This window comes from Lissotriton helveticus, chromosome 8, assembly GCF_964261635.1.
Source record: "Lissotriton helveticus chromosome 8, aLisHel1.1, whole genome shotgun sequence".
NCBI classification, from domain to species: Eukaryota; Metazoa; Chordata; class Amphibia; order Caudata; family Salamandridae; genus Lissotriton; species Lissotriton helveticus.
This window is the reverse complement of record NC_136069.1, coordinates 76,721,438-76,747,635: the sequence shown is the minus strand read 5'-3', so window position 1 is coordinate 76,747,635 and position 26,198 is coordinate 76,721,438. Positions and strand designations below refer to the sequence as shown.

At 45.1% G+C, this 26,198-nt stretch overlaps 1 protein-coding gene across 1 annotated transcript in view; it reads right to left on the bottom strand.

The window, feature by feature from the left end:
• Positions 1-26,198, bottom strand: part of DRD3 (dopamine receptor D3) — an 857,963-nt gene that overhangs the window by 297,537 nt on the left and 534,228 nt on the right. The window contains exon 3 of the mRNA XM_078655903.1: positions 20,615-20,751. Within this exon, the coding sequence (XP_078512029.1) occupies positions 20,615-20,751 (137 nt within the window). The remainder of the gene's footprint in view (positions 1-20,614; positions 20,752-26,198) is intronic.

Here is a 26,198-nt window from a genome sequence, read left to right as displayed (position 1 = left end):
TCGCCAGTAGGTATATATAGTTAGGATTTTTTCCCTATGGGATTTTTGAAAATTCTATGTCTAATAACTTTGGCGTTTGTGGACGGAATTGGCTGAAATTTTCAGGAAAATGGAACATTTTGTTTCTGAGCAGCCCCTGAAAATTTGGGGGGGGGTCGTCAAGGCGGGGCCGAGAAAAAAGGGGGGTCCCAAAACGTGTTTTTCCAATGTTAATTTCCATAGGGCGGTTGGCCTCACTTTTAGCCCGAACGGCTGAATGGATTTGCACGAAACTTGGCAAAATTGTAGGGACTGTTAGCCCGATGTGCCTTTGCTAGGTCTCAATATATGTGCTCCAGTGGATTTTGAGAAATTAACGTTAAAAAAAAGATATATATCTGTAACAGCGGACCGGGCAGCGCTCCAGTTCGCGTACTTTTCGCGTTACGGAGCTTTGTGAAGCGAAGCTGATTGGTTCTCCGGCGTCTGTAAACATTCCAAACAGTCCGTAGCGGCCGCCATCTTGTCTCTCGGTAGGATCGAGAGACAAGAGGAGGCCAAAGCGAAGGGGCAAATGACCATAAGGGGGCATAGTAGATCCTCCCTGACCCCCTAGGTTTGATGTGGAGGTTTTAAAAGGGCCCCGCGGGGCAAAAAAAAATAAAAATAATAATCGAACGGCTGAATGGATTTGCACGAAACTTGGCAAAATTGTAGGGACTGGTAGCCCGATGTGCCTTTGCTAGGTCTCAATATATGTGCTCCAGTGGATTTTGAGAAATTAACGTTCAAAAAAGATATATATCTGTGACAGCGGACTGGGCAGCGCTCCGCTTCGCGTACTTTTCGCGTTACGGAGCTTTGTGAAGCGAAGCTGATTGGTTCTCCGGCGTCTGTAAACATTCCAAACAGTCCGTAGCGGCCGCCATCTTGTCTCTCGGTAGGATCGAGAGACAAGAGGAGGCCAAAGCGAAGGGGCAAATGACCATAAGGGGGCATAGTAGATCCTCCCTGACCCCCTAGGTTTGATGTACCATTTTGCCAAGTTTGGTGTAAATCCGTTCAGCCATTCAGGCTGTAGACGTATCTAAATGTCCTATGGAAAATTGCATGGGGAAAACACATTTGAAAGTGTTGAAATTTAGAACCAATTAAAATGTTACTTTGGTTTTGTATTTGTGTGTGATGAAAGTTAATTGGTTATGTATATATCTAAAATGAGAGGAAACCACAGCCATTTTGTGATACTACTGTCTGAGGTACATTTGTGAGGAATTTTTGGTGCTCAATTTCTGGTGTTTGATTTACACAGTACTAACGCTTCTCCTACTTTGGAAAAGGTGAGTTGTTAATTTGTAAGGGGAACTATGTTGTACACTTTAAGGTAATTTGAAAAATGTTTTCTGTTATTTATTTACAGTCCTTCTGTTATACTAAATACTTGATAAAGTTAGTTTTATATTATGTATTACTAAAAACGATAAATGAAAGTGATTATTTTTTTCTGCAATTTACAGCAAGAAATTTCAAAATAAAATGGATCACAATGAAGAGACCGTGGCAATTTCTTTTGAATTATCCACTACATTTATTGAAATTGACAGCACCAATAATGAAATATTCTCACAAGGAGGAGATGACTTGAATGATTTTTTTGATCAATCTCTTGACGGCGAATTTATCGAATGTTTGGAGACCATAGAGTTACAAGAATCATCATTGCAGACTTTTCATGAGGAGATTCCTGATGAGATGATTGAAGAGGAAATTCCTGATGAGGACATGTTACTAGTTCTTTCAAATTATGAAAATTCAGAAGAATAAATTTATATTTAGAAATCAAAAATTGTTTGAGACATTATTCATTTTTATTTTTAATTTATGAGGTTGTAGCGAAGTTCTTTTTTTTCTGCTGAGTGACGTCTCGGCCTATCTCCACGGGATGCAGTCCCTACCATCTCGGCGTTTAAGCCCAGGGGGACCGGTAGTGTGGTAGAGATAACGTCTGTTAACGTTCGATTCGAAGGAAATCAGGAAGTGTTGATAAACATTGTCTGCGCCATCTTGCCTTTTTTCAAATGCCACACTTTTGTCGTGCACGGCAGCCATTTTAGATGCCTTGACCAGACCCACTCTCTGCACGCTGTCGATCCTTAGCATTGCTCCCCACCCTCGCAAGCATCTCCCCCAGGCACTGGTCACCCCCGCTCTCTGTCTTACGCATGGGCAATAAACCTCCCCCCATCTGCGCTGCTCTTCCCTGAGAATCACACCCTGTGCCTGTCCGACACCTCCCTTTCGCCCTATTCACTACCGCACCCTCTGACACTCCTCTTCCTCTTTGTCCGATTGTCCAGGCCGGTCCCAGGCTATCAGCTAGCCCTGCAGATGTAGTTTATGGCCCCAGCTGTAAAGAATCACCCCTCTTCAAAGGAGTTATAGTAGATCAAGGCCCACACCCGATGAGATCCGTCACACCACACGCGTTCCTACTATCTGAAAACCATTCTGTATTGTGATTGGGGAGGGGACCGAGCCTGAAGCGGAAGATTCCAGGGATGCCTCTTTGTACATCAAAGTTTTTACAATTATGTGTCACATTAAAAATATATAGCACTCCAACAAAGTAGTAGGATTATAAAACTTTAATAACTTATAAATATATACAACAAAACAAAAACAGTAAAAACATTTTAACATTTTTAGGGAAAAAGAAGGAAGTAGCGGTCGGTTGTGCGAATAGTCCCAACGCAGCACAACGTCCAGATTTCTGGACGGCACCCAGGTGATGTTGCCTGGGTGCCGCACTGATTTCGGTATCCGGCGTGGGGCGTCGCGGGGGGTGGGTCATCAGTAGCGGTCTGTTGTGCGAATAGTTCCAAGGCAGCACAACGTCCAGATTTCTGGACGGCACCCAGGTGATGTTGCCTGGGTGCCGCACTGATTTCGGTATCCGGCGTGGGGCGTCGCGGGGGGTGGGTCATCAGTAGCGGTCTGTTGTGCGAATAGTTCCAAGGCAGCAGAACGATGGCACCAAGGTGATGTCCAGTAAGTTGCCGCTCTCCGAATAACGGCGTGGGGCGCCCCGGGGGGGGGGGGTGAGGCGGCGTGAACGGGCCTCCCCAGGTGGAGGCTCGTCTGCTGTAGTGGGGCGCCCCTTTACCGTTTCAGTTGCCATTCCGTCCGCTTTTGGTCCACTGTGTCAAAATCCGCCATTCAGCTGAGTTGCGCCCACTGTTGCGGTGCAGTGATAGGCGGATGCCACAGGACTCTCAAAATGGCGGCCGGCTCTTCAGATTTGGGCGTGGTCCACTGAAATGGCCCTGGGACACCTTGGAAATCGGACGCTTGTCTGCTAGGTCTTGGACCCCATTCTCGAAAGCGTCCCCTCAGCCTTGAGGATTCTACAAAAGTCTTGGGGGCCCCCGACTCCTGCAGGCTTCCGGTGGGGAGCGGCTGCCATGATTGCTCGCGGAATGACCACGACGGAGCCACGAGATGGTGGTGCTTTCATGCTGACGCCAGCTTCAGTCTGAAACATCCAGAAACAAGGTGGGGCTTTCATCGTTTGGGAAAAAAAAATGTTTTAATCCAATGAAAAGTGTATTTTTAGGTCATATGATCAAGCCTTCCATCATTAGGAAACCAAAAGTAAAATGAACCAATGAAAAGTTTTATAAACAAGTCACATGACCTGTTATGCGGCATAGGGTATAAAAAGCGTAGAAAATCCGTTGGCACGTGAGGCAGCGTCAGTAGCGGACCGATGTGCGAATAGGCCGAAGGCAGCACAACGCGCCAAGATCCGGATGGCACCGAGGTGGTGTCTAGCAAGTTGCCGCACTGGTGTGGCCATCGTACAATGCTGAAAGTGGGCGTGGGGCGCCCCGTTGGCCTGTGAGGTGGCGTCAGTAGCGGACCGATGTGCGAATGGGGCCAAAGGCAGCGCAACGCGCCAAGATCCGGATGGCACCGAGGTGGTGTCATAGTTGAGAGTTCTGAGCAGCGGTTGTAACACTGTCTGAAGCTTATTTGCAGCTGCTGCAGCTTCACTACGCGCCAAGATCCGGATGGCACCGAGGTGGTGTCTAGCAAGTTGCCGCACTGGTGTGGCCATCCTATAATGCTGAAAGTCGGCGTGGGGCGCCTCGTTGGCCTGTGAGTTTGCGTCAGTAGCGGACTGATGTGCGAATAGGCCGAAGGCAGCACAACGCGCCAAGATCCGGATGGCACCGAGGTGGTGTCTAGCAAGTTGCCGCACTGGTGTGGCCATCCTACAATGCTGAAAGTCGGCGTGGGGCGCCCCGTTGGCCTGTGAGGTGGCGTCAGTAGCGGACCAATGTGCGAATGGGGCCAAAGGCAGCGCAACAATATTTTCTGAATAGAAGACACCACAAGGCGCTGAGATGCCAAGATCCGGATGGCACCGAGGTGGTGTCTAGCAAGTTGCCGCACTGGTGTGGCCATCCTACAATGCTGAAAGTCGGCGTGGGGCGCCCCGTTGGCCTGTGAGGTGGCGTCAGTAGCGGACCGATGTGCGAATAGGGCCAAAGGCAGCGCAACAATATTTTCTGAATAGAAGACACCACAAGGCGCTGAGATTCGGTTGGCACCGAGGTGGTGTCTAGCAAGTTGCCCCACTGGTGTGGCCATCCTACAATCCTGCTCCGAATAACGGCGTGGGGTGCCCAAAGGGGGGGGGGAGGCGGCGTGAACGGGCCTTCCCAGGTGGAGGCTCGTCTGCTGTAGTGGGGCGCCCCTTTACCGTTTCAGTTGCCATTCAGCTGAGTTTCGGCCGCTCTTGATGCTACAGCGACAGGCGGCTGCAACAGGACTCTCAAAATGGCGGCCTGTCCTTTGGATTTGGGCCTGGTCCACTAAAATGGCCCTGGGACACCTTAGAACTCGGACGCTCGAATTTTTTTTCCTTTCCTCTACATGCAAAAAAGGTAAATTCCCGGTACGTTACACGCTTCATCTGCCACGATGTACTCTCCAGAGGAATCGAAAAAAAATAAAGTTATGGTAACTATACCATGCATCGTCATATGGAGAGGTGGCACCCATTAATTATAGTGTTGCATAAAAGAGAGATTTGGAGGAGAACCCCCGACCTGCCAGTACATTCATCAAAGACCTGGCACTGAGAGCATCAGAGGCAAGGGAAACGGTCCCAAATATTTAGAAGAACTTTGGAAAGATTAAAATGACATGTTTAGATTGTGGCAAATTAATTTCATGTGGACAGATGAGTGTTACTCTAATAAATACAGCATATGAACATCATCATAGTCGATGGTTGGTAGAGACATTTTGACTATATCCTGGACCTGCCCGTCCTCGCCCAAAATGGCGCCAGAATAAATGGGAGTCGTAACTCCTTGTTGTGTACTGGTTGCAGAACATTGAAATCACGAGATACGTATGCAGTTTTGAAGCACATGGCGGGCAGGGACGAGAATTGATTGAATATTTCGACATCCCTATTGATATTAAGTTCTGATGTGTTATTGATTACTGTACTATTGAAAGTTCGAATTAACGTCACCCATGGTACTTGCCCGCAAATGTATATCTAGATAATTTTATTGTAACTGGCCCTGTCGTATTTTAATTATAAAATGTACGTCCACCGATTCCGCAACTGTTAGACACCTTAGTTCTTGCAACCTAATGGCCCGCCCGTTACGTTCCTCTACAGTGTAAATGTCTACTCATCATATACGATTACAGTTTGCTCCGTGGCCGGCCCACGTGGTTATAGGCCCGTATTTTTATACTGACATTTTCACAATAAAGGTTTTTAAAAGAAAACATGGTAGTAGTATTTACATTGGTAAAGTTTTTAATAATAGTCACTGTTTTAGAATCAGTAAAAGGCAAGTGAAATAAAGCATTCGAATTACATGAAGGGTAAAAGGTATAATACGCAGGAACGCAGTAAAGATAAATGGTCAACGGTTGTTGTGTTTTCTACTCCTGCAACATAAAGTGATCGATAAGAATCTGATATTCTGGCGTATCGGCGACTAAGACAGCAGGCCGACCCTCTTTTGCTCAACGGCTCCGTCATGGGACGAAGAAACGCCCTTTTTCTCGAAAAAGGAATATATTTTACTTGCAGGACAGTTGTAAATTTTCCGGGAAAGTACATTAGCCTGGAACATTATAACATATATGAAAAAATAATGTTCGAAAGTAATAAAAAGCGTAATTTTTAGGTCATATGACCAAGCCTTTCATCATTAGAATAAGAAAAGTAAAATGAACCAATGAAAAGTTTTATTAACAAGTCACATGATCTGTTATGCTTACGTTACGCGCTGCGCGCCGCGCCCCGGATCACTTCCGGATGCGCTAACGCGGCGCGTCATATGACGCATTACACGACAACGCAGGTCCAGAATATAGTCAAAATGTCTCTACCAACCAGCGGTCGGAACACAACCCCTTTCAGCAGGCTAAATAGTTCTGTTAAATGACAACAGAAGGGACAGGCAACAAGAACCATCAGTCAAAGAGGGGAGGGCAAGTTCTTCTCTACCGTGTCACGTTGGGGCGCTACCGGAACTGATCGAATTGGTAGTCTACAGAGTTTCTGGATGTTTCAGACTGAAGCTGGCGTTAGCATGAGAGCACCACCATTTCGTAGCTCCGTCGTGGCCATTCCACGAGCAATCATGCTAGCCGCTCCCCACCAGAAGCCTGCGGGAGTCGGGGGCCCCCAAGACTTTTGTAGAATCTTCAAGGCTGAGGGGACGCTTTCGAGAATGGAGCCCAAGCTCTAGCAGACAAGCGTCCGAGTTCCAAGGTGTCGCAGGGCCATTTTAGTGGACCACGCCCAAATCTGAAGAGCCGGCCGCCATTTTGAGAGTCCTGTGGCAGCCGCCTATCGCTGCACCGCAAGAGCGGGAGCAATTCAACTACATGGTGAGCGAGACGTTGTAGTCGAAAGAGCGGCCGGTAAACAGCTGAATAGCGGAAGAGGCACAGTGTAGCAAAAGCGGGCGGAATGGCAACTGAAATGGTAAAGGGGCGCCCCACTACAGCGTGTCTTTAGGTGAAACGGATTGTGGGACAAGGTCAAGAATGGAAGAGTTACCAAAAGGCAAAAAGTTCCGCTTGATCCCGGGAGCCGGCCACCTATGTCGGGGGCGATCTCAGGCCACACCAGGAGAACACGACTTGGGGAGGGGGCCGGAGCCAAGTGCCCCCTCCGAGTCCGCGCCATCACACCGTCCCTCGGGGGCCTCCGTTAAGCGGTTCAGGGTGGCACCGCATCACATTGTTTACAAATGCAGTAACGTACTCAAACAGCCCCCACTTACTTTTAGAATAGTGAAGATGAAGCAAGTGCAAATAGGCTTCAGACAGTGTTACAAGCACTCTTCAAAACTTTGAATCATCAGAGTGCATGAGTTTCATGCTCGATCGATTGAGCTAGCCGGATCGGGCAACAAAAAGTTTAAAATAGTTATGTAAATAGTTGTTTATTAAAATGTTTTACCCTGTTACTTTGCTGGTGTGTTGTATATATTTGCATAGAGTTTATCGTTATTTTGGGCGGGGTGGGTGGCGGAGCCGAGCTGTGTTGCAGCCATCATGGTGTGGAGTTCAGTTCATCTCACTAGTTTCGTATTTGTCATGAGGGGTTGTTCCTAATGTTTCTATTTTAGCGAGGACAAAAAGAGATCCCATTAGTGGCCTACTGATTTTGCTTGATTCCTTTTGTTTTTTTACACGATTTTTCGCTATCTGCAAAGACTAAACAGAGTATTGCGACTCTGTGCTTGTTTGTAAATAGACAATGAACCAAAGAGAACCAATTCTAAAACAGTTAATGCTTGGATAACAATCAATCAAATGGAGAGAGAAGCAGGCACGACGGATTACAACGGGGTCAAAGGCCTGCGTTAACTACCCTTCACTATCTGCAAAGAGAGAGTACTCCTAATAGAAATGAGGGAGGGGGGGCAGCATTCAAAGCAGATCAGTGTGCATAAACACGAAAATGTTTTTACTTACCACGTACTTGACATTCGACAGCTTATGATATTTGCTATTAAAAAACCATTGAAATTCACTGAAAAAACCATAGGTTAGAGACCATATATAGTTAGGAATTAGCATTTAAAAAACCTTGAAAATTCACTGAAAAAACCATAGGTTATAGACCATATATAGTTAGGAATTAGCATTTAAAAACCTTATTTTACTCACACAAAACCATTGAAATTCCATATATAGTTAGTTGCACTAACTATATATCGCGCACCCGCAATCCACTGCTGATGATGTCACATATTACATCATTCATGACATGGTCAGTGACATCACTGATGACATCACTGATGACATCTCAAATGACATCACTGATGACATCACTGATGACATCTCATTTGACATCATTCTTGTGCTAATACGATAAACCTCTTCAGACTTTAATATAACCTTAGATACACTCAGTGTATACAGACACTCACACACTGTCACTCATCCATGGAGTTACTCACACACCTAGTCAGTCATGCAAAGAAACAATCTCACCTCCATTTCCTCAACTATACAGTTATACACACCTTACTTATTCAAACATATACTAACACATATTTACTCTCTTATACAATCCCTTATACAAGTTCACAATGATCCATACAGCCACTCACACATTCAGTGGCTCTCATGCACAGTTATTTATATATGCCAACTCTCACATGTATTGTGTTTTACATATGTACTTACTATGACATGTAGCATTGAGATATCCATTCACTCATCAATACACTCATGCACACAGTCAACTGCCCATGTAGCTGTTTCCACATGCACTCTTGAACTCATACACCTAGTGAATCAACTGCTCACACATCTATGCACAGAGTCACACACCTCCCAGCCACCCCCACACAAACTCAATCTCCCATACAAATACTTGGGCAACCAATCAATAACACATATAGCCTCTCGTATAGCTAATGAACAACACATGCAGCAGTTTACATCACAACAGACATACTGATGCACACATTCAGACAGTTTAGTCACTAACCCATGCATTTAGTACAACACATTTATTCACTCACTCATACAGTCAGTCACGCACCTACTAAATCCTTCATCCAGACACTTATACATCCACTCATTCTTCAATATATCAAACATATTTAAACTTTACAGAAACACAGTCACTGGATGATGTCATCAGTGATGTCATCAGTGATGTCATCAGTGATGTCATCAGTGATGTCATTTGAGATGTCATCAGTGATGTCACTGACCATGTCATGAATGATGTAATATGTGACATCATCAGCAGTGGATTGCGGGTGCGCGATATATAGTTAGTGCAACTAACTATATATGGAATTTCAATGGTTTTGTGTGAGTAAAATAAGGTTTTTAAATGCTAATTCCTAACTATATATGGTCTATAACCTATGTTTTTTTCAGTGAATATATATATATATTCACTGAAAAATCATAGGTTTTAGGGACAGTTATAGTTAGTGATCATTGCTGCACCAGCGCAGGTCGCGCTGCTAGCGAGCTGCGATATTTTAAACCTACCTTTGGAGTATTTGGGTTCCTTTGATTTAACTTCTCCCCTGATTTTAATTTCATCTCTGTGACTGGGCTGTCCCCATACTCGCATTTAATTCAGGAAGACGCACCGCCATTCGGCGGGTCCGGGTCCCTGGGGCTGGATTCCTGGGCGCCATCTTAGTTTGGGGTGAGTGTGTTGTAGCGCGGGCGCCATTTTGGAGCGTCCCGACGCTCGAGTTGTTCAGGGAGGCGCCTATTTAAGGCGGACTCGTGTTTTCTTTCGCCCTGATCATTACTGCACCAGCGCAGGTCGCGCTGCTAGCGAGCTGCGATATTTTAAACCTACCTTTGGAGTATTTGGGTTCCTTTGATTTAACTTCTCCCCTGATTTTAATTCCATCTCTGTGACTGGGCTGTCCCCATACTCGCATTTAATTCAGGAAGACGCACCGCCATTCGGCGGGTCCGGGTCCCTGGGGCTGGATTCCTGGGCACCATCTTAGTTTGGGGTGAGTGTGTTGTAGCGCGGGCGCCATTTTGGAGCGTCCCGACGCTCGAGTTGTTCAGGGAGGCGCCTATTTAAGGCGGACTCGTGTTTTCTTTCGCCCTGATCATTGCTGCACCAGCGCAGGTCGCGCTGCTAGCGAGCTGCGATATTTTAAACCTACCTTTGGAGTATTTGGGTTCCTTTGATTTAACTTCTCCCCTGATTTTAATTCCATCTCTGTGACTGGGCTGTCCCCATACTCGCATTTAATTCAGGAAGACGCACCGCCATTCGGCGGGTCCGGGTCCCTGGGGCTGGATTCCTGGGCGCCATCTTAGTTTGGGGTGAGTGTGTTGTAGCGCGGGCGCCATTTTGGAGCGTCCCGACGCTCGAGTTGTTCAGGGAGGCGCCTATTTAAGGCGGACTCGTGTTTTCTTTCGCCCTGATCATTGCTGCACCAGCGCAGGTCGCGCTGCTAGCGAGCTGCGATATTTTAAACCTACCTTTGGAGTATTTGGGTTCCTTTGATTTAACTTCTCCCCTGATTTTAATTCCATCTCTGTGACTGGGCTGTCCCCATACTCGCATTTAATTCAGGAAGACGCACCGCCATTCGGCGGGTCCGGGTCCCTGGGGCTGGATTCCTGGGCGCCATCTTAGTTTGGGGTGAGTGTGTTGTAGCGCGGGCGCCATTTTGGAGCGTCCCGACGCTCGAGTTGTTCAGGGAGGCGCCTATTTAAAGTCGCCCTCCCCCGCGCAGCGGGAACGCGCAGTGGGACGCCGTCGCGTGGCCGGAGTCGTGCCAGAGTCCTGCCCGTCTGCGCTCGTCCGCGTCGAGGTAGCGGGTGCGGGCTATGGACTCTGGCCTCTTGCATTTACATCATCATGTGCAACATAGCGACATTCAGGTATGATCGCGCTGACCTCTGTTCCATAAGAGACAGTCTACGGGTGTGCAACCATGCTCTTGTCCCTCCTCTTTCGGGACCTTATGAGTGTACGTGTGGTTGTTTCACTCTGGGCCCCCCTATTGGGGTGCGCCCTGTTGAGGTGACTGCCCGCAGCTCTTATATAGATGGTACCGAGCGAGTACTTAATATATGGAGCTTGAATGTTAGATCTTTGGTAAAGCACTATCAGTCACTCCGGGACATGATAGACACGGACCTTCCGGATATCATCTTTCTTACTGAAACTTGGCTGCAGGACGCTGACACTGCCATAATAAATCTGGCCTTCCCTTCTACCTATACGGTGTTTACCTTGAACCGCTCGTCTAGGGGAGGTGGTATAGCCATGGCTACTAAATCCTGCTTCCCGGCAGAGTGGAAAGCTCTGGATCTTCCGATGTGCGAAAGCGCCTCTTTTAAGGTAACGGTCAGTCATCAATTTACCTTGAGTGGCGTACTTATCTATCGTCCACCTGGGAACGACACTGTCTTCAAGGCCGCTCTCGCTGATGTGGTTAGCTCGTTGGCTCTTAGATGTGCCAACTTTAACATAGTAGGTGACCTTAATATACATTTCGATCAGACGTCATCTCCACCCATCAGCTCTCTGTTAGCGGACCTTGAAGCGATGCAACTTAACCAACTAGTCACCTCCCCCACCCACACAGGAGGACATATACTTGATCCCTTCTTTACCACCTTAGTCCGGGCTAGAACATCTGACCCGATGGTGGTGGGTTGGTCGGACCATATGTTGGTTAAAGTGTCATGCCCCTTAGATAACCCGCAACTTAAACCTGTGGACAAACAGATCCTAAAGCGCAATTGGCGCAAACTCAAGCTGGAGGAGTTTGTTAGGATACTGGAGGCACAGCCCCTGGGCAAAACGCAGAATGTGGAACAGGGATACGAACAGTTTTGCAACTGGGTCCTTTCTGCCCTCGACTCTCTTATACCCCTGCGCTGGTCTAAATGTCACGCCAAAACCCGCAGTCCTTGGTATAATGAGACTCTTGCCGAGCTCAAGAGAACCTGCCGGCGAGCTGAGAGGGCCTGGAGGAAATCCTTTGACTCCACGTTAAAATCGCTGTATTTTGCCCAGCTGAAGATCTACCACAGAGCTATCTGTCAAACCCGAGCCGCCTATTACGCAGCTGAGTTTTCCAATAGCCCCAACCCCTCCAAATTAATCTTCAAGGTACTTAAAGACCTGATGGGGAAGCGGGCCACCTCGCTAGAAATCTGCACGGACTCGCACTGCGAAAGTTTGGCATCTTTTTTCGTGGAGAAGGTGCAGGCAATCTACCGAGGATTCATACCATCTGCTCCCGGAGATGCTCCTAGTGCTGTGAAGGTCTCGGTCTCTGAAACTCTGTCCTCCTTGCCGGCCATGTCTAAAGAGGTATTTGACACTCTGAGCCTCAAAATTAAATCTGGTTCTCCCTTAGACCCGCTGAAGCCGGAGTTTATTACTCTCCTCCCGCCCCTCTGTCGTGAGCCCATTTTGGATCTGATCAACCGCTCCCTCAGTGAGGGCGTGGTTCCTTCCTCCTGGAAGCAAGCGGTGGTCAGCCCTATTCTGAAGAAACCCAATCTAGACCCCTTGCTCCCGGAGAACTATCGGCCCATCTCCCTCCTGCCTTGGACCGCCAAGGTCACTGAGGCACACGTAAATTCCATCCTGTCTGCCCATCTCTCTCGTAATAATATTCTTGACGAGAGTCAAAATGGGTTTCGCTCACAACACAGCACTGAAACTGCGCTGCTCTTTATGTCCGAGCATTTGCGGTCAGTGCTGGATGCGGGGCAGACTGCGGCGCTCCTATTGTTAGACCTGAGCGCCGCGTTTGACACGGTGTCTCATGACATTTTGATGCGGCGCCTGGAGGAAGTAGGTATTGTGGGGAAGGCTCTTCAGTGGTTCCACTCTTTCCTCTCGGACCGGTTTTTCAAAGTAGCCATTCCACCTGGCCAGTCCTCCCTCCACTCTCTGGGTCTGGGAGTCCCTCAGGGCTCTGATTTAAGCCCCACACTTTTCAACCTGTATGTGAAACCGCTGGCTGCTGTCGTCAGGCAATGTGGCCTTACCATGACATCGTATGCCGACGACACGCAGCTGGCGGTGACACTCAGTGGGGACCCTGAGGTGAATGCGCCCAGATTCCGTGTAGGACTTATAGCTGTGGCCAATTGGATGTGTAGCAACTGCCTACAGCTTAACACCAAGAAAATCGAGGTCCTGATTTTAGGGAAGCAGGCGGAACTTTGGGGAGACCAGTGGTGGCCTCCCGAATTGGGAGTGTCCCCCATTCCAGCGGCCGAAGTTAAAAATCTGGGGGTCTGGCTGGACTCTAACCTCTCTTTCACCAGTCATACAAAGAAGACAGCAGCTACCTGCTTTGGTATTCTGCGAGGACTGAGACCTATCCTCAAGTTCTTCGACCCTCCCACGCGGCAACTGGTGGTTCAGGCCTCTATCCTTTCTCGGCTGGACTACGGGAGTGCTCTGCTACTGGGAGTTAATCAGGCTGAGGCTACCAGGCTTCAGAGGGTGCAGAATGCTGCGGCACGGGCCATTGTGGGCCTTCCGAGACGATGTTCTGTCTCCGCTGTTTTTATTTCCCTTCATTGGCTTCCGATCAGACAGAGAGTCAAATTTAAGGCTCTCTGTCTGACATTTAAAATCCTGAAGCTTTCCTCCCCTCCTGCCCTCGCGAGCCTTATCTCTCCGTATGTCCCCACGCGGTCCCTCAGGTCTGAATCTCACCATCTGGCGATTAAGCCTAGGTTTAGACTGAGTAGGATGGGTGGACGATTTTTTCGTGTTCTGGCGGCTGATTTGTGGAATTCCCTTCCTGTACACATCCGTGCCCTAAATAGCCTAATTCTTTTCAGGCGCGCCATTAAAACCCACCTGTTTGCTTCGGTTAATTGATTCTTTCCCTTTTCAGCTCTGACCTGTTATGTTATTGTACATGATCAGGCGCCAGGACGCCCCTTCGCTGGGGCAGCTGTGCGCTGAATAAAAGTTATTAACATAACATAACATAACATAACAGTTGGAAATTTCACTCTTACAAAACCAGAGAAATCCCCCCGTTATAGTTAGTTCAGCTACCTAAAACTCGTGCTCCCACAATGCATTGCTGATGACGTCACATATTACATCACTCATGACATGGTCAGTGACATCACTGATGACATCACTGATGATGTCTCAAATGACATCACTGATGACATCACTGATGACATCATCCAGTGACTGTGTGTTTCTGTAAAGTTTAAATATGCTTAATATATATAGGGAAAGGCGTATTGAAGAATGAGCAAGTGTATAAGTGGCTGAATGGATGATTTAGTAGGTGCGTGACTGACTCTAAAAGTGAGTGATTAAACGTATCTTACTGAATGCATGGGTTAGTGACTAAACTGTGTGAATGTCTGTATCTGTCTGTCTGTTGGTGTGTAAGCGGCTGCATGGGTTTGTGAATAGCTACATGAGTGTCTATATGTGTTATTGATTGGTTGTCTGAGTATCTGTATGGGTGCCTGAGTGTTTGTGTGGGTGGGGTGTGTGTGACTCTGTGCATAGATGTGTGAGTGGGTGATTCACTGGGTGCATGGTTTCAAGAGTGCATCTGTGATGGACTGTATGGGCAGGTGAGTGTGTGTATGGCTGTGTTAGTGAGTGAATGTATATCTCAGTGGTACATGTGTGAGTAACTTCATATGTGAAAGGCAGTATATATGTGTGTTGGAGTATATTAATGGTTATATGTGAGAGTGTGTGATTGTGAGAGTGGCTGTATGGATGAGTGTGTGCTTGTATCAGTGATTGTATAAGAGCGTAAGAATGTGCTAGTATTTGTATGAGTAAGTGAGCTGGTATGTGTGTAACTGTATAGGTGAATAAATGGCAGTGTGATTAATTATTTGGATGACTGACTAGGTGTGTGAGTAACTCTATGGATGAGTGGCAGTGTGTGAGTGTCTATATAGATGTATGAGTGCATATGATAGTCCTGTACTGAGTGACCATAAGTATGAGTGACTGTACGGATGAGTGAGTGGATGTGTGTGTAAACCTAAGAATCAGTGAGTGGGTATGTAGTTATTGGTTAACAAAGAAAGGGCAAACGGCAGACCAAGGTCAAGCACATCCAGTCCATATGTACATTAAATTCAGAGGGTGGTGCAAACACTTCCCATGGGTCCAGAGGTGTCAGTAGTAGCCAGGTTCACAGGAGGAAACGGAAGGTGCACTCGTTGCGAAGTCAATACACATACGTCGAAGTCAGTTCCAAAATGACTTCTTTATTCAATCAATCTTTTAAAACTGGCGCACAGCCAACATGTTTCGTTCACCATTTTTGCCAGAGGGAACATTGTCAGGGCTCCTGATTCTTGTTTTTTAACCTGTATTTCACTGTTTTCTTGTGACTCGGTTTTACCGAGTCACAAGATGGCTGCCAACACTTCCTGGTTTGGAGTGTTGGCAGCCAATCAAAGTGAAGCTCATTCCGGGGAGGGTTCGCGAACCCTCCTCGGTGCTCAGATATCAATATTTTTCTTTTTCTAATTTCACAGGAACTACTAAACCGATTTACACCATTCAAAAAAAGGGCTCTTTCTGAACCAAGAGCTACCTTTTTGCCAAATTTGGTGTCATTCCATTTAGCAGTTCGGGCTGTAGCTTTGTCTAAAGTTTCCTATGGAAATTAACATGGGGAAAACGCGTTTTGGGACCCCTCTTTTTTCTCGGCCCCCACTTTCACCCCGAAACTTTCAAGACAGGAGCTAACCGGAGCACTCCATTAGTTTTGAAAATTTCACAAAGATTTGTCAACCAGCGCCAAAGATATTGGCAAAAGAAAAAACGCTTTTTAAATAGAAACAAGGCCCTAACTATAACTACCTACTGTAGACCGCCAGTAGGTAATATATATAGGTGATCAAGGCCGCTTCGACGGCCGAAACGCGTCTTGACAGCTATGGGATTGTGAAGAGTGAATAAAATAATGCTGGGATACAAAGTTGGTCCATCCCCGTAATTTCGTTGTGGAAGACGAGTGTGTTATGAGTTGGCACATATATATATTTTTCAAAGTTCCGGTATGAATGCCAGTCCCGCTCGCGGGCGGGTCGAGGTAGGGCTCCCGGTCATCCAAAATATCAAAAACAGCTTTCCATTCATCCGAATAGACGTACTCGACACACGTAGAGTTGCTAGTGCACGAAATTTATTTGGCAAGAAACAACGCGTTTCACCTTGCGGCTTGATCACGTTTCAGCCGTGGAAACCCAAGAGGTGTCCTTTTACTCTGTTATACAACATAGAAATAGGACTCATCACCCATATGTGTGTAAAGCGATACCAATTTGCCGGCCATATGTAAAAGAGCATAAATACATAGTTAGATACAATTTTTCTTTGATCTCATTTCTATGTACAAAATATGTTGTTGTTATTATTATCTCATGTTCGGACTATCAAGGCCATACAAATTAATAAAACATCTATGCGATTATGTAAAGATCACAGTGCATTTAAAAAGTTTATATCTTTGTCTATTGCAATTCTGTGTACCTCAATAAATACATCACTGTAACCTACGCATAGTCAGCCTTAGTCCAGTGCCTGTGTAACCAAATATCCTCGTATTTTACGGACTCGATGTTACTATCGCAAATCGATAAAGTTTGCGAATTCAAACAACAGTCAAAACTTTTTACTTAGGCACACAGGATCATAGTAGTGCAAATTGTCACGTCCCAGAGGGGTACTTTGACATCTTCCACGCCACAATGGGCACACATAGTCGTCTATGATAATGTATATGAATTCTTAGTCTTTCCAACGTCATGTTACTCAATAAAACACAGCACACTTCATCCAAAGAGGAAGTGAAATCTACCCAAGTGGGCCAATGCTATTTCAAAATCCAAGCCCCAGTGGGCAATTCAAACGTGCCAAAAACAGGAGATCTTGAGACTGACTTAGTTCATTCAATGTTCACACAGGTCTCTCTAGACTGGCTGGTTCCTATGTTATATGTTAACATATCTAATGTGCAAGAAATGTTTCTTCAATATTCAAATGAGATCTGGTTTCATCATTTTATCATGGTATCTGTAAAAAGTTAAAAAATACAAAAAATATATATAAAATCACATGTACAATCAGACACCTGGAAGACAATTAACAGCCTACTTCCATAATTTCATAATTTCATAATTTCAAGATTTCACAATATTCATTCTGCTAGGTGCACAGCTAATTCTTCATTTGAATTTAATCCATTTGGAGCCATACATTCAAAATCGATAATATACCTCGACTCTAATTTGCGTAGAGCCAGTTTTCTGTTGCCTCCACGAATTCCCAAATCTACCATGTCTATGACCACCATCCGCAACAGATTTTCGTTTTGAAAATGGCAGTCATAGAAATGGCGTGCCACCGGGTATTGTGGATTGTTGCTCCTGATTGCCCTCAAATGTTGCATTACCCTCACTTTTGCTCTATGTATTGTGCTTCCCACGTACCATCTGTCACACGGACAGATTAGTACGTAAACGCAGTACATGATGTTGCATGATAGCGCTTTCAGGATAGTGAACATTCTACCTGATGGATTAAATTCAAGTGAAGAATTAGCTGTGCACCTAGCAGAATGAATATTGTGAAATCTTGAAATTATGAAATTATGGAAGTAGGCTGTTAATTGTCTTCCAGGTGTCTGATTGTACATATGATTTTATATATATTTTTTGTATTTTTTAACTTTTTACAGATACCATGATGAAATGATGGAACCATGTTATACGGAGCAGATCTCATTTGAATATTGAAGAAACATTTCTTGCACATTAGATATGTTAACATTGGAACCAGCCAGTCTAGAGAGACATGTGTGAACATTGAATGAACTAAGTCAGTCTCAAGATCTCCTGTTTTTGGCACGTTTGAATTGCCCACTGGCGCTTGGATTTTGAAATAGCATTGGCCCACTTGGGTAGATTTCACTTCCTCTTTGGATGAAGTGTGCTGTGTTTTATTGAGTAACATGACGTTGGAAAGACTAAGAATTCATATACATTATCATAGACGACTATGTGTGCCCATTGTGGCGCGGAAGATGTCAAAGTACTCTTGCCCACTGGGGCGTGACAATTTGCACTACTATGATCCTGTGTGCCTAAGTAAAATTTTTTGACTGTTGTTTGAATTCGCAAACTTTATCGATTTGCGATAGTAACATCGACTCCGTAAAATACGAGGATATTTGGTTACACAGGCACTGGACTAAGGCTGACTATGCGTATGTTACAGTGATGTATTTATTGAGGTACACAGAATTGCAATAGACAAAGATATAAACTTTTTAAATGCACTGTGATCTTTACATAATCACATAGATGTTTTATTAATGTGTATGGCCTTGATGGTCCGAACATGAGATAATAATAACAACAACATATTTTGTACATAGAAATGAGATCAAAGAAAAATTGTATCTAACTATGTATTTTTGCTCTTTTACATATGGCCGCCAAATTGGTATCGCTTTACACACATATGGGTGATGAGTCCTATTTCTATGTTGTATAACAGAGTAAAAGGACACCTCTTGGGTTTCCACGGCTGAAACGTGATTAAGCCGCAAGGTGAAACTCGTTGTTTCCTGCCAAATAAATTTCGTGCACCAGCAACTCTACGTGTGTCGAGTACGTCTATTCGGATGAATGGAAAGCTGTTTTTGATATATATATATATATATAAATATATATATATATATATATATATATATATATATATATATATATATATATATATATATATACACACACATACACACACAATCTTGCTTACACAGACTTTGACTTTATGTTTTCTTGCTGCATGCTTTTGTGGAAATTCTGTGAGATTTAATTTATCTTCTGTGTAGTAGAATGCATGCATTGTATGCAGTCAGACCGTTCTCAAAATGGACAATCACATAATCTCTTGTCCATGGTCCTGTGTGTTTCAACCATGGTAATGGCGGGCTGTGTACACATTGGACACTGCTTGTACAGACTGCATTTTCTCTGCAACTCTATTTTGATAACATTCCATGCACGTGCAGCCTTCAGTGTGAATGGCAGATACATTTGTATGGATTATCGACGGATGAAATTTATATTGTGCACCCACTTTATTGATTTATGCGCACACCCCACATTGCTTTTAAACTGTTCCTCTTACACAATAAGTAATTAATAAGGCAATAGCCACAGAAGGTCCTTTGTTGCAGCAGCAACGTTTTATACATTTGTGTACACATTATAAAACATGATCTACATACTGACTATCTGTTTCGGTGGCAAAAATGGACAATTATTGACAAGGACGGATGTTTGCGTGTTTTCTTTGCAAAGAGTGATACATGAAAGACTCTTCCGAAAGACTTAGACAATGACACAGCTGCAAATATAGGGCAAGATATACCAACCTATTTTGCAGTCGCAAATATTCTGATTCAGAATTTGTGACTGTAAAAATAGGTTTTCTTAATGCAACAAATGCCATTTTAGCAGCCAAAAAACTTTGTCTAACTTCTAAAACCTGATGGTGAATGCCAAACAGAAATCTGAATTGAGTGTGTTGTAGGCAGGGACTCTCCCCATTATGTGTGGGTTCTGTTACAAGATGAGCATGGGGAGATGCAGATTAGAGCAGACACACTGGCACAGCTGTCTAGAATTCAAAATACTGAAATAGCTGGAGGTGATTGAGAGTCAGCTGAGGTGAGTGCTCTGACAGGTTGTATGTGAGCAGTGAGTTAACAGTATTGGAATAGTGATGGGTATTGCTGCTCAGGTATGGGTCCTGTAAACAAATCCGTTTTACAAAAAGTAAATCCCCACATAAAAACTAAACGTAAAGGAGGGCAGCAAGAGATGGAACTGTCCAGCCTCAAAATTTATACTTTTCTTTGTTCTGGCCTGCGGGGCTGCAGTCACTCAAAAATTTCAGCTTTCAACAATTACACTGCAACAATGAAGCCCTTTTACTTTTGAAATTGTTACTATATCAAGTAGTGGTAAAAGTAAAAACAAAAAGATCAAATTGTTTAATGCTGTGCTTTTTAGGAGGCAAAAATAAAGACTTGTATTATATAAACATGCAAAGCAAAGTCATTATCTGCAATGAATTGATAATTTAAGAAACAGAGTAAATGCTACACTGAAAAAGCATTGGTTTTCAGTGAAATGTGTTCTGAACGGTGCACCTTTTACCTTTGGACCGATTGTCTTGTCTGCTTCTATCATAAGGTGTGTTTAGACAGCTTGGTGTGTTAAGGCTGCAGTGCAGCATCATGTCTACAGGGGCAGACGTGAGCAAAAACATAAACACACATGATGAAACACAGGTCCCCACAAGGTCAAATTTTAAAAAGTTGTCAAAATTGGCACAGACGTATGGAAAGTCATTTTTTAATATTTGGATGATATTGCATTGTGGGGATTTGGGTTCAGGTCCCCACAGTGCAATCAAGTCCCCACAGTGTGAATATGTTATCATACCTAAGTCCCTACAAGGATAGTAAAACACACATGTGCGCGCACAAACAAAAGAGATTAGAGGCATAGCATGTTCGATGTCGCTTACCTGTGGTGTTGAATCCAAACAGGAGTGGGCAGGAGACTGCGAAGGACAAGACCCAGACAGTCAGAATCATGAGGGAGACGCGCCTGCAAGAGGTCTCGCCGGTGTTGTACTGCACTGGCATGATCACCGCGGTGTACCTGAGGGGTGAACCAGAGGCACAGAGGGAAGAGGAGTGGGATGGGGTGACCACATGAGTACAGCCCAAGCGGGTGGAGGCAAAGAGACCAGACAAGCCAAGAATGACAAGCATTAGTGGTAAGGAGAATGTGGAAAAAAACAAACCCAGAGAAAATGAGAGGAGTGAGATAGTGCTAAACAAAAACAGCCAGGAGAGGAGGAAGAAGAGAGGAAAGAAAAACAAAGAGTGAAGAGGATAAGAGATATAGAATGACAGAAGCAAAAGAGATGTGAGGGTCAAGTGAAAATATTAGGGGAAAGAGTAAGAGGCAAAACCCAGCACGAGAAAAGACACAGAGAACAGAGAAATGGAGGAAGAGGAACAATTGAGGTTGTTAAGAAGGAGTGATAAGGACGCAGGATGGCCAGTAGGTGAAGAGAGAGGGACAGGTGAAGAGAAGTAAGGAGGCAGAGATCAGTAGAGGGGGGAAGGGTTTAGAAAGTGAAAGAGAGCCATATAGAAAAGGAAATTATATTGGCGGGAAAATGAGGTTCAAAGGCAAACAAAAGTTAAAAAAAGAATACAGACATTAAATGATGTAATGTGTCAGGTGGTGGAGAAACAGAGCAGGAGGAAAAGGGAGGATAAAACAGGAGTTTAAATTAGCGAAGGCAGAAGTAACTGAAAGACACAACACAGCTATGGCAGATTGAGCCAAACCATCCTTAGAAACGTCATTGTTGTACTTTGTGTATACACCGTGCTGCTCAGGTCCTCAGACTGTGGAGTCTACAGAGACAACCTTAATATGGTGTTTATATGACCCTGAACATACCAGTCAATTAAGAGAAACATACACTAGCTTTAAATGCAGGCCTTGCAAGGGGGAATAAAAGTACTTATTGTGCGAGTGTACCATGCATGACTATGCTGACTGATACACCTCATTCGTCCAGAACCATTCACAACCAAAAACTGTCAACATCACCAAACTCCAAAACAATCAGTCACTACAATAATTAGATTGTTAAAGGAAAGCCCAGGGCAACAAAATGGCGCCCTGATGACATGGAGTCGTCTGTTAGCCTGACAGTGGAGGGGCGAAAGCATGGTGGTTGGGGTACCGACGCCCTGCATAGACAGTGGTGGTTGGGTTTGGAGGAAGCCATCAGGTGAGACTCAACAGTGCATAGTGAAAGAAACAAAATCTGGGCTGGATAGATACAAGACCAAGGGTGCTGGAAAGTAGGGCATTCTATGGTCACCCTTCCCGACTGTCTGCTGCAGGCAGGCAGTGAGGCATAGACAGCACTCTAGAACAACAGTTCTTAACCTTCTGACCTCTGTGGACCCCACTGAATCATTACTCGAATCGGAGGACCCTCACTAAGTCATTATTGGAAGAAGGGGACCACGGCCTAAGCAATTTCTATGATTTCAAAATCAAAACAATAGACAAAAATGCAAAAACAAGTATACACCAAACAAATACACAAATATTGAAATATTTTGTGTAATTCACAGTCACATATAAGAAAAGCTTTCACATTTTCCTTATTACTCCCTTGTTTGTGTGTACTTTTGTTTAATTTCAATTGATTCATTTTAATATTATTTAATTTTGTAAAACAGTTGCGGAGAAACCCCCCCCCCCCACCCCCCCGAGTAGGCCTTGTGGATCCCAAGGTTTCCTTGGACCATAAGTTGAGAACCACCGGGATAGAGAAATGGAATGATCTGCAATGCCTTGTGCAGAGGCCAGTATGGCCCCTTTGGAAATCTGTAGAAGATATGGTGGAGGGAGGGGGACAAAGGAGATAAGAGCGGGAATAGGGTATGGAATGAAAATAATACCTGGCTAGGAAAATAAATGATTCTAGTAACTAGACGTACAGCAATTGTACTACCAAATGCATACTTACACGTATATTACTACAGTACAGCAAAATTTACATAAGACAACACTTTTTACCGTCTCACAAAATGCACGTAACAATTGCTTTACAGAGGGATTCAACTTTTCTAATAGTTCTGTTGTCTCTTCAATGTAATTTTTCCATACTGCACAAATGTAACCCCTTACTTTCTGGTTGGGGTTGAATGTCTTTTGTTAAAACAAGTACGCATGACACTATGCCTAGGCATAAACCATACATGCAGATGCAGAGATTACCACTGTTGAGGAAGGGAAGGGACGCAGTGACTCACTCCAATGATAAAAATTAGCATTTTGCACACTCTGAACTATAATAAATATATATATTATATATATATATATATATATATATATATATATATATATATATATATATGATAAACAAAACCTCCTCTCAAGTGACAGAATCAGAAGCCTCAGCGGGGATTGAAAGCAGCTCCGTTTATTGTTCACAAAATAAATGGCGAATGCATTTCGGCCGGTTTGGCCTTCGTCAGCGCCTGCGGTGAATATAAATGAAACTCACGTTTCTGTAGTCCTTAAAAAGCCCAACCAAGTAACGGCTCCGCCCCTCGGCACTAATTTACTCAGTTCAGCTGGTCACAGAAGATCTCCGGACTCAGTGTCCCAGGATGCAGCAGTGGCTCCCAGGTGAGTGGTGCTCCGGGTCGTTCTCGGCAAAGACCGAGAAAATAGCTGAGGGTTTGGCATTTCTACATAGCGTGCTGTAACTCCGCAATTCATGGTGCTGCCTCAGGTCCCCTCACCCCATCTGCCAAATGTCCGAGTTTACAATCAGCGGAGGCAGGGAGACAGTGCAACCCGCCCAGGTCGTGGCAATGCCTCAGTAAACCGCTCCAAATGTCGTCGGAAATGTTTGGCGAGCCTGAAGATTTCCCATAGCATGAAAGAAACAAAATGCCGTAGCATAGACCAGAGTCTCCAGGCCACTTACGATGAGGGGGCTGCTGAACGCGCATCTGGAATGCGCGTGAAATTGATGATAAACAAAACCTCCTCTCAAGTGACAGAAGCAGAAGCCTCAGCGGGGATTGAAAGCAGCTCCGTTTATTGTTCACAAAATAAATGGCGAATGCATTTCGGCCGGTTTGGCCTTCGTCAGCGCCTGCGGTGAATATAAATGAAAATCACGTTTCTGTAGTCCTTAAAAAGCCCAACCAAGTAACGGCTCCGCCCCTCGGCACTAATTTACTCAGTTCAGCTGGTCACAGAAGATCTCCGGACTCAGTGTCCCAGGATGCAGCAGTGGCTCCCAGGTGAGTGGTGCTCCGGGTATATATATATATGTGTGTGGGTATATATGCATCTGTATAAACATATAAATGCACATACACACACTCACGCACACACACACACACATATATCTATCTATCTATCTATCGATCTATTTATCTATATCTATATCTGTGTCTATATCTGTGTCTATATCTATATCTATACATATATATATATATATATATATATATATATATATATATATATATATATATATATTAAAGCTCCAAGTTTGCCCCCTAGGCATAGAGGCACTCCACTCCAGGTATCAGTGAGCCATTTATTGGTAAAGAACAGCAACAGCATACCAATACGTAATTCCAGCTTTGTGTCGTCGTTTTGCCTGACGCGTTTCAGTGCCCTTCGCACTTTCCTCAGAGGCACGACAGTCTTTGCAGGCGCAGCAGAACCACCGCCCTTAAGTGCACAGTTCACGCCCTCCGATGGGCTGCCTCAATAGGCATGTGGGCTTATGGGTCTTGTAGTTCATAATTAAACTCCCAAATGGGTGCCTTGGTTACTGGCTGGCGGTGGTTCTGCTGCGCCTGCAAAGACTGTCGTGCCTCTGAGGAAAGTGCGAAGGGCACTGAAACGCGTCAGGCAAAACGACGACACAAAGCTGGAATTACGTATTGGTATGCTGTTGCTGTTCTTTACCAATAAATGGCTCACTGATACCTGGAGTGGAGTGCCTCTATGCCTAGGGGGCAAACTTGGAGCTTTAATATTTACGCGGCAGCCCAGCCGCGATAGAGGCACCACCCCGCTAAAGCTGGGGCCACGAGCTTCACATCCTACGGAGCCGCTATGTGGGACATCGGGTATGGATTTATGAACAGACCGGCATGCCGAGGCTCATCTGAGGGCTTTAAACTTTTTTCGCCAGCCAGTAACCAAGGCACCCATTTGGGAGTTTAATTATGAACTACAAGACCCATAAGCCCACATGCCTATTGAGGCAGCCCATCGGAGGGCGTGAACTGTGCACTTAAGGGCGGTGGTTCTGCTGCGCCTGCAAAGACTGTCGTGCCTCTGAGGAAAGTGCGAAGGGCACTGAAACGCGTCAGGCAAAACGACGACACAAAGCTGGAATTACGTATTGGTATGCTGTTGCTGTTCTTTACCAATAAATGGCTCACTGATACCTGGAGTGGAGTGCCTCTATGCCTAGGGGGCAAACTTGGAGCTTTAATATTTACGCGGCAGCCCAGCCGCGATAGAGGCACCACCCCGCTAAAGCTGGGGCCACGAGCTTCACATCCTACGGAGCCGCTATGTGGGACATCGGGTATGGATTTATGAACAGACCGGCATGCCGAGGCTCATCTGAGGGCTTTAAACTTTTTTCGCCAGCCAGTAACCAAGGCACCCATTTGGGAGTTTAATTATGAACTACAAGACCCATAAGCCCACATGCCTATTGAGGCAGCCCATCGGAGGGCGTGAACTGTGCACTTAAGGGCATTGGTTCTGCTGCGCCTGCAAAGACTGTCGTGCCTCTGAGGAAAGTGCGAAGGGCACTGAAACGCGTCAGGCAAAACGACGACACAAAGCTGGAATTACGTATTGGTATGCTGTTGCTGTTCTTTACCAATAAATGGCTCACTGATACCTGGAGTGGAGTGCCTCTATGCCTAGGGGGCAAACTTGGAGCTTTAATATTTACGCGGCAGCCCAGCCGCGATAGAGGCACCACCCCGCTAAAGCTGGGGCCACGAGCTTCACATCCTACGGAGCCGCTATGTGGGACATCGGGTATGGATTTATGAACAGACCGGCATGCCGAGGCTCATCTGAGGGCTTTAAACTTTTTTCGCCAGCCAGTAACCAAGGCACCCATTTGGGAGTTTAATTATGAACTACAAGACCCATAAGCCCACATGCCTATTGAGGCAGCCCATCGGAGGGCGTGAACTGTGCACTTAAGGGCGGTGGTTCTGCTGCGCCTGCAACGACTGTCGTGCCTCTGAGGAAAGTGCGAAGGGCACTGAAACGCGTCAGGCAAAACGACGACACAAAGCTGGAATTACGTATTGGTATGCTGTTGCTGTTCTTTACCAATAAATGGCTCACTGATACCTGGAGTGGAGTGCCTCTATGCCTAGGGGGCAAACTTGGAGCTTTAATATATATATATATATATATATATATATATATATATATATATATATATATATATATATTACCTACTGGCGGTCGCCAGTAGGTATATATAGTTAGGATTTTTTCTCTAT